Raw genomic sequence first — 8779 nt, forward strand, 5'->3', positions numbered from 1 at the left:
AAGATTATGATGTTGATGTTGTAGGACTCTGTGAAATTAACTTTACTAACTACATTTTGAACATTTGCCATGTCTGTTATCATGTTCACCTACTAACCCCCATCCCGGTGAATGAGTGCCAAACAGTGATTCTGCCCGAATCAGCAGGATGCCATCTTTCACTTTGGCAAGTAGCTAGAGCACATAAGCCTGCAGCACCTCGCCACATTGTTCTGTCTGACACACAACAAAACCAGGGCCTCCGCTGCAAAACACAGCCAGGAGCAGCACTGAGTCGCACACAGACGGGGCTGTCGTGCACAAGTCAGCCAGCCACGCAAACATTTCTTTGCTTATGTTCGGTTTGGATTCATCTGCAAAATAATGACCAGCAACAAGAAGGCCAGACCATTTGAGACGCCTTTAGAGACGCCAGCTGCTCCAGAGGTGACAATGTGTATGTCCAGACTGTGTTATACTTGAGGGTAATTCTTTGGTGTTTCGTTCATGTCATTTCAATGTGGTTGATTGATTTGGTGAAAGACTAAAATACTTACCAAATGTAACTGCTCCAGGACTTACAGGGAGAAAACACAAGGCCGGGACACGAAGAAGAGGAGAAACTTATACTTACAGCCTGGCAAAGTATGGTAAGAACACAAGGAAGACAATCCTTACAAATCTGTCCCCTAAAACTTTTAATCAGTTTGAGTTAGGTACTGTTTTCCAGAAATAGATGAAAGTTAGAAATATTTGACGTGCCAACGATATTCCCATTATGTCTTTCAATAATATGAACATGCTAAATCAGAATCAATCACACAGTTCAGACAGATTCAAACACTGTAATCCACAAGTGGTTCATTTAAGAAATAGCAGGTATCAGTCCACTGTTATTACAAAAAGCTGACAGTGGGTTTTTCCTCTTGCAGTCTTCAGCTTTGCAGCAGCATAGTCTGTGTGAGTGCTCCAGAGTTGCAGGCCCGGCTCAGTCTTTCCTATCCAAGCAGAGACAGTCAACACAGGCCAGGAGGGCGCTCTCTTACCGGCTGCAGCCCAGGTAGGGGTCTCCATCTGCAGGAAAAAAAAATGGAGGAGTGCAGCCTAGTCATGGGCAGAATGGAGAGCAAGACTGTTTGAGAAAGTGTGATTTTTCTGCCTGTGTTTCATTTACGAAGGCCTTCACTGTGTGAGCTTTGGTTGGTTTGCTGCTATCTCCCCCTGTTGGTTAATGCTGGTACTTCAATGGTATTTGATACTCAGTTAGTAAGAAGTATTCCAAATACATTTTTTTATATGTACTATAGCTGAATGTTTTTCAAGAATAGCATGATTTCAAGCTTATTTGCTCACGTGTTTCCTTGTTTCTTAAAGCATGAAAAAACAATTTGTTATATGAAAAAAAAATGTAATTCATTAATGATTCATAATTAAAACAGATGTGCTGGAACAGAGATTTCATGCAACAGTTTTTTAAATAAAGTTTTTGAAAATACAGAAAAGATTGCATTAGAAATTCTTTATTTAACAGTTAGCCTATCAAAGATAGTAAAGTAGACGTGGGAAACGTCTATTTTATCTTAATTTATGCACCATATTAATTGGGTTATTGCTAAAGTGCCAATACATGCTTCGATGATAACACACAGTGTATCTTTATCTTGAAATATAATGTGAGGAGAACTGGAAACCAGAAATTATTTTCTGACAAATACAGTTTTAGCCAAGCTTGGCACACAGACTGAAAGTAGGGGGATATGCCTAGCCTTGCTTTGACCTCAATATTGTTGATTTTCTATATTTTTCAACACAACTAAAAAAGCATTGTGGTTGAATGAGCACCTAGATTTACTAAAAAATAAACTAGCATATTAACTCAACTAGCTTCCTCATAAAATCCTCCAAAGTGACCGTACTATGGAGGATTTTATGAGGAAGCTCATCAATGGTGATGTTGTCAGGCTCATAGTTTTAAACTAATCAAATGTGATTCTGTCGTTTACTCTTATTTGTAGCCACAAAGATTTAAAAAAATTAACTCTTGGAGTCACTTTCTTCTTTTAAGGTTGGAGGTAAATCTCCCTATGTCTCCAGTCACTGTGCTAAGCGAGGCTAAGCACAAACTACATATCTTTTATAATGTCTGCATATTCATTTCAAGTGCCTTCAAATGTAAAACTTTCCTCGCAGATCAGATTAATTCAGCAAAGTTTACGTCAGTTATCATCAGGGGGGTTATATTGGAAAAATGAGTGCTAAAATATTGCTCACTGAAAATAACGTTAACCACAGCTGTGAGAACGTCTATTTTTAGTATCAAAAAATGATTACCTTCTGCTTCAAAAGTGCTGAAAATTCAGAGTAACAGTGGAAGCACAGTTACATATCAAACACTAGCTACATACGTGAAAATGTGCATTGAATCAAGTTTCACGGTTTGAATGAGTCAAGAGTTCACAGGGACTTTCCTCTTTTTTTTTCTCCCCACGTCATCAAATACTGATATGTTGTCACAGCCTTAAGAGCCAGTGAGCTCTGACCCCATGCTCACGCTGCGGAAACGCTGAGGTTCATCATACGATGGCACAGTGAGGAAAGACATTTTGCTTCCACCAAATGGGGGTCTAGGAATGGTGGGCACAGCCCTGTTTTGGTTGATAGCTGGCTGGGAGCTGCAGTGCTCCAAACTTGAGTGGACAGATGGATGAAACAGGAAGGCAGAGGGGTGACGGGAGGTTAAGGACGAGATTGCAGATACTGGTCGAATGGGTGTTGGTCTGGAGAACTGGGGGGGTGGAGGTAGCAGTGACATAGCTTGGGTACCCTCACTTAAATTATCTTCATTTTCTCTTTCCCCCATCATCTCCCACTCTTCATGAATCCTCTCCTCCACTCCTGTCACCTCCGTCTTCTCATTTACGACTGGGTGCCCTTCTTGGCTCTCCTGCTCCAACCCAAACTGAATCTCCAGCAGAGGTGTGGTGGGGTTCTTTTCATCCCTGAAACTGCAGATAGTACTCTGAGTGTCCTGTCCCAACCCTGAGGGAAGAGACCCACCTTTACCTATTTTAACACTTTCATTGTCATCATCATCATCGCTGGTGCATTGATCGATGCTGGGAGAGTGGCGTAGCCTCTGGAGTTGTGCTGAGGTGCGGCGCAGAGCACCTCCCATGAGACCGGTGGGAGAGGGGGCCGCGCCGAGTAAACGATTGAAGAGGGCCATGTTGGGGTGACGACTGCCTGACTCCTCCAGGTTCTCAGCTATGTCCTCCAGAGGCTGGAAGTGCATCTCCTCTTTAGGGATTCTGTAAAAAAAATATGTGAAGCAGTTTTACTTTCATTGTTACCTTTGCTTGACAGATTTTGTGTTTAGACATTTTACTCAACCACAATTATTTCACAGCACTTATTGTATCACAGCAAAACTATTTTTTACTTTCATCACCAAAATTTCCCCACCAATCAGGGTGGTTGGAACTGAAAGTGTCACAGTCACAAGACAGGGGACTGCTGTGTGAGAAAGTAAACTCCAGAAACTCACGCCATGTCAAAAGTGGACCCCTGGAAGGAGGGTTTGCGGAGGACAAACAGAGTGGCAGCAGTGTAGGGGGGTCTGGGGTTGGAGTCGTTCCAGTAGCGATCTCTCTCCATCATCGGCAGATCTCCATACATATCATCCACCGCCATCATGGACACCTGAGGAGATTAAAGTATCCACGTGGAAAGCATAGGGAAAGTTAGATTTGACATAAAAACACATGATGAAGTGGAACAAGATAAAAGGTTTTACAGTGCCTAATATAATCTCACAATACTCATATTGGATCTCAATATGGCAGATATTTTTTTAGTGACTTTTTCTTGGAAGACGTTTCAACAAATACGCAAAGAGGGAATCTTATAACAACTTTAAAAAACGGGAGGACAGAAAACAAAAAAAAACCTGGAAGTTTCTGTCTATCAGCCAGTTGGTCTCAAAGTCATCATCGTCTTCTCCAAAGGGGTTAATCAGCTGCTCTGCTACCTTCAAACCACAACGGAGACAAATTTTCATAAATCACTGCTATGTCTTGCTGCTATCTTTGAATTGTGCTTTGATATCAAAACATACAATATGTGACCATCCTTCTGACCTTTAGCCACCCAGCATAGAAGAAGAACTGTAGCAGAGTGAAGATGGGAATGTAAAGGTCCAGGTCATGACCTGGATAGCCTTGACTGGGGTCCAGGAACTGACGACCAATTAGACACACCAGGAAAAAACTATAGACTGCTAAAGTCACCACCTGTGGGAGGGATTGAGTCAGTTGGTAAAGTATTTTTTTTTCTTTTTGTCAGGTCTCTCAGGTCTATTTCAGTGTTCCAGTCAGCCTTCAGAGTGACAGTGAATCAGTATGCACATGACACATTCAGAAAAACTAAAGCAGCAATATGGAATTCAGCTTCTAATAATAATATTTTCTCCTGTTCTTTCTCCAGCGCAACATGTAAAGATGTGTCTTTACAGGACTTCTGGTGCATGATTAGGTACAATAACTCATTGTTATATTATCTACAAAGACACAACATTAATACGTTATGAGCACAGCACTAAGCAGTGTTTAGCAAAGTTACAACGGTAAGGAAAAAACTTCCTTTAAGAGGCAGAAACCTCGAGCAAAACCAGACTCATGTTGAACAGCAACCTGCTGAAACCGTGTTGAGCTTGGGACAAGTGGGATAAAGGGAAATGCAGAAAGACAGCGACGGATAGAGCTGCAGCTTTAGACATTTTGCTGGAAGAACTCTCCAGTCGGCATGTTTATAAGTATTAAAATACATGCATGTTTTATTGTGAGATGTGTCTGTTAAACACTAAAAGAGATTTGAAGAAAAAAAACACAAAAAAGGAAAAAAGACTAAAAGGCACACATTGGTGCATTAAATTGATTTCAGAATGTAGGTTAATTATTTCTTTATTATGACTTAAAGGTGCACTATGGAGTTTTGGTTGTGAAATTTGAAAGTTGGAGAAGGGAAACAATTCTATGCTATATTTTCTGAACTGAATACACAAACTTTATTCAAAGAAAAAAAAGTGTCCCTGGGACACTGTTTGGAGTTTAAAAGTAACCAGGAGAGTTACTGTTTCACTGTTGTGGACCACCCACCGTAACGTCTCCCGTAGCTTTTTATCTTCAAACAGTGTTACAGGGACCAAACTTTCCTCTGAGGACAGTTTGTGTATAGAGTTATACCACAGAATCTGTACACTTCTCCAACTTTTACATTTCTCTACAGAAACTACATAGATCATCTACAACATTACTGAATTTGTTCAAATAAATGTTAGTTGGGAACTTGTACTCACGTGCATTGAAATTGAAATTTGATTTTTGATCATAAAGACTATAAATAACAAGGTTGAAGAGAATAGTGCACCTATTTCAGACTAATACACTAGTAAGGCTCAAATTCTCCAGTGAAAGGATGAGAACTAAAGTGGGCTGGTCTGAGCTGTGAAACTCTCGATTTGAAAATGAGTCCCATTCCGTCCCTGAGTATAAATAACCAGAGCAAATTGTAAACTGATTGAAAATACATTATTCATCACAAATAAAGTATTCATAATGCTATTAGAACCTAGAAGGCCTACGTTTATAACATAAATAATTATTTTTTTAAATATCATAACTATCATACCATATACTTAAAAAAACGATTTACTGAAAGGACAATGCAGCTCTACACACTTTAAAGCTCATGAGAGGAACTTTTTGTTTATATCTATTTTTAATGACAAAAAAAAGCATGGAAGAGATAACACATGTCTGTGGTCCCAATGTAAAAAATAAGATGACAGATGACAATATGATCAAATATATGTTTACAGTAGTGTGTAACTAAGTAATATCTCAAGCAGGAGGGCACTTACCTGAGTGTAGACTAGGGGAACACTGATCATGTCGTAGTGGAATAACATGCTGCACTTTCCTCTGAATGCATTTAGCTCCTGTTGGTACACAAAGAGAGACTCTCTGAGGTCACTTCTCAGCATTTCTTCTTGTCTTCTATATTTAAATCTTGTTGAATTGACATCTAAATCAGAATTTTAATCAAAACCCCACAACTGTAATTCTACATGTTTAGTTTCTAACATGTGTATGTGTTTGTGAGCGTATAATGTTGCACCTCCAGGAGTAGTTTGAGCGTGTGATCGTCTTTGATCCGGCCCTCGCAGCGGGCCACAGCTGCCAGGTTGGTGAACCAAACGCAGGGGATCCAGTATTTGTTGTAAGGAGAATGAAGACCCTCAAACTTCTTTCTTTCCTCTCTCGACATGAATCCTGATCAAACAGCACATAAATATGGCACACCTCAGATTCTTTTATATCTTACTGTATGACTCACAGAAAGAAAGGGACACTGGTTCAAACTTATGCATGAGTCATCATTTAGTTGGAAAAATCTTTTCTTGAAGTGTAATACAAAATGAGTCATTAATTAGTAAGTGGACATCAATTAAATTAGCTAAGAAAACACACTTTAGCTCAGTCAGTTACAAAAAAAAGCTTATTTTAATATGCTATGTAATTGGAAGCCTCTTAAAACTCTTCAAAAGTTAAAACACAGCTGATTTAGAAAAGAGTGGAGAGAGGCTGGGACACCAACGTCTTATCTTCCTGTTACAGCATGATAAACTTTTATCTCAAGACAATTTCAGGGTGTTCTTGTCCTTGTGATTTCTCCTGCTGTCTCTGGAGTAGCGAATGTACAAGACAAGAAACAGCACACACTAATGACATGACTGTGTGACTGATCACACATCACTCTTTTTTCAACACTTCCTATCAATTCTCCTGAGTGGAGCATGAGAAAAAGATAATGTTACATTTCAAACATACATTTTTTTAAATATGACAGAGAGAAAGCGAACAGCATTATTCACTATTCATCTCAAGTTTTGTTCATAAAAACTTCCTTGCACAATTGTATAAGACCATAGTTCACTCACTAGCTGAGGATTGTCCACCCCATCACCGCCGTCATCGTGTTTACTCACCAGCCTCCACCACGTGGTCCATGGTAGGGAAACGTTTGAATACGGCCGTGCTGACGGAACGGAGGATGAGCAGAGCCGACAGACTGGCATATCTCATCATGGTTCGTCTCAGCAGGCGGCCTCGCTCGTCGCTACCCTGCAGGCCCCCTGACAGGACACACATGAGCCTGTCAGGGAGCGGGATGCTGCTGTATTGGTTCCACCACCTGTTCACCACCAGGGTCACATAGAAACCTGCAAAGGGCATCCAGGTGCAGAGGAGACACCAAGGTTACTCTGGAGCTCAAATCAGATGTGGGTGCTTTAGGTGTTTTCAATTGTTGTTACGTATCAACCTGTGCTTCCTGTGTGAGTCTAACGAAACCCAAAGCAAAATGAAAAATAACTGTCACATAACTTCTGTTATTGAGCCAAAATGATTTATAAGACAGTCAATATTGTAAGATATTCTTTATCCCAATCTGTATATGTTCACCATTTGGGAAGTATTTGAGCTGATTTACATGCCCAAATGCATTTTGATAGAAATCCTGCCCAGATTTTTTTTTTTGGTATCCTAAATGATAGGTTTGGCATGAACCTCAGCCATAAGCAGGATCCAAACTTATCAGTAGTCTAAACGCTAAATTTGTCATTATACACAGTGCAATTATTCATATGCCTGGGGCGCTGGTGGTGCAGTGGTTGGTGCGCGCGCCCCATGTTGATTACTGACTCTATCCACTGTCCTATCTCTCAAATAAAGGCACAAAAAGCCCAAAAATAAATCTTTAAAATTATTCATATGCCTAATACAATAATGGTTTTGAGCTAAAGATCCTTTCCATGGAAAGTTTGTGGCATATAGAGATTCATACCCATCCATACAGTCCCAAAGTCAAATATGCAAACATGGCATTAAACAAAGATCCATGGCAAACTATAACACACTCTGTTTCTATTATCCAAAGGATGACATAATTAAAGCTTACCCAATACAAACGACATGGGGATGAGACTGGCATAGTGGTTGCAATAAATTGCCAACTTTTCAAAATACCTCTTTTGGTCATCATACAGGAAAGATCTAAAAGAGTAAAAGCGATATGCAGTCATTTGTAAATGAATGTGCAAGCAGCCAACGTGTCCTGAAGATGTCGTTTCATTCTTACCTGTACGTGATGCTAATAGCGGTGTACATGGCGAAGAAAGCCAGGAACTCTTTATACAGCACCTTGTAGATGCTGCCTTTCCAGGCCAAAAGCAGCTTGGAGAAGCCACAAAAACGGGCATTTGCAACCCTGGCTGTGTATGTGACAGTCATTGGTAACAGCCAGGTGGGTCGTCAATAAAAGAGCTGGAGGTAAAAAAAAAGATCAACAGTTGTCCTGTGACACCTGAAGTGAGAACAACCGTGCTGATGTAACAAGTTGAATTGAGGCCATGAATTGTTCCTTTAACAATCTAAAACAGTTTTCTAGTTATTTAAAACTTCATTTCTTACACATATATAATAACACCGTGTAATTACATAGACTTTTATATTGTTTTTCAATAAATAATGTTAAATTAATTGCTCCTTACCTTTTGCCGTGGTCTTTCTTGATGGTATTCCAATTGCTCAGCGTACTACTGTGCGTAATTGGCACCACTGGAGAAGTGGATTCACATTTTCACTTATCAGTGTATTGCTCTCTGAGCTGCTGTATGTGCTTACAAGTGGTGTTTCTACAAAGAGCTCATAACTCTGATATCCCATGGCGTCAGCTCCGTTAA

General features: G+C 40.1%; 2 protein-coding genes across 2 annotated transcripts; one reads left to right on the forward strand and one right to left on the reverse strand.

The window, feature by feature from the left end:
• Positions 1 to 233: 233 nt before the first annotated feature.
• Positions 234 to 1051, forward strand: LOC132984837 (protein Hook homolog 2-like). Its single transcript, XM_061051843.1, has 3 exons — positions 234 to 426; positions 555 to 629; positions 912 to 1051. The coding sequence occupies exons 1-3, from the start codon at positions 364 to 366 to the stop codon at positions 1041 to 1043; spliced, it is 270 nt and encodes an 89-aa protein (XP_060907826.1). The 5' UTR covers positions 234 to 363; the 3' UTR covers positions 1044 to 1051.
• Positions 1052 to 1577: 526 nt separating this feature from the next.
• LOC132984828 (bestrophin-2-like) lies at positions 1578 to 8779 on the reverse strand. The gene is made up of 10 exons (XM_061051831.1): positions 8588 to 8779; positions 8176 to 8360; positions 7996 to 8090; positions 7025 to 7258; positions 6154 to 6308; positions 5897 to 5974; positions 4116 to 4268; positions 3926 to 4006; positions 3524 to 3678; positions 1578 to 3287 (listed from the first exon to the last, which is right to left on the reverse strand). Exons 2-10 carry the CDS (start codon positions 8325 to 8327, stop codon positions 2498 to 2500), a joined length of 1893 nt encoding a protein of 630 aa, XP_060907814.1. The 5' UTR covers positions 8328 to 8360; positions 8588 to 8779; the 3' UTR covers positions 1578 to 2497.

Source organism: Labrus mixtus, chromosome 2, assembly GCF_963584025.1.
Source record: "Labrus mixtus chromosome 2, fLabMix1.1, whole genome shotgun sequence".
NCBI lineage: Eukaryota > Metazoa > Chordata > Actinopteri > Labriformes > Labridae > Labrus > Labrus mixtus.

What these genes read in the sequence shown, in the direction of transcription:
- LOC132984837 (XM_061051843.1), top strand. Translation starts at nt 364, where the DNA reads ATGACCAGCAACAAGAAGGCCAGACCATTTGAGACGCCTTTAGAGACG. An exon ending in AGACGCCAGCTGCTCCAGAG is followed by an intron (nt 427 to 554) that starts GTGACAATGTGT and finishes TAACTGCTCCAG; the next exon opens with GACTTACAGGGAGAAAACAC. An exon ending in TTACAGCCTGGCAAAGTATG is followed by an intron (nt 630 to 911) that starts GTAAGAACACAA and finishes TTCCTCTTGCAG; the next exon opens with TCTTCAGCTTTGCAGCAGCA.
- LOC132984828 (XM_061051831.1), bottom strand. Translation starts at nt 8,327, where the DNA reads ATGACTGTCACATACACAGCCAGGGTTGCAAATGCCCGTTTTTGTGGC. An exon ending in CCCCATGTCGTTTGTATTGG is followed by an intron (nt 7,259 to 7,995) that starts GTAAGCTTTAAT and finishes TGCCCTTTGCAG; the next exon opens with GTTTCTATGTGACCCTGGTG. An exon ending in TGATAGACAGAAACTTCCAG is followed by an intron (nt 3,679 to 3,925) that starts GTTTTTTTTTGT and finishes TAATCTCCTCAG; the next exon opens with GTGTCCATGATGGCGGTGGA.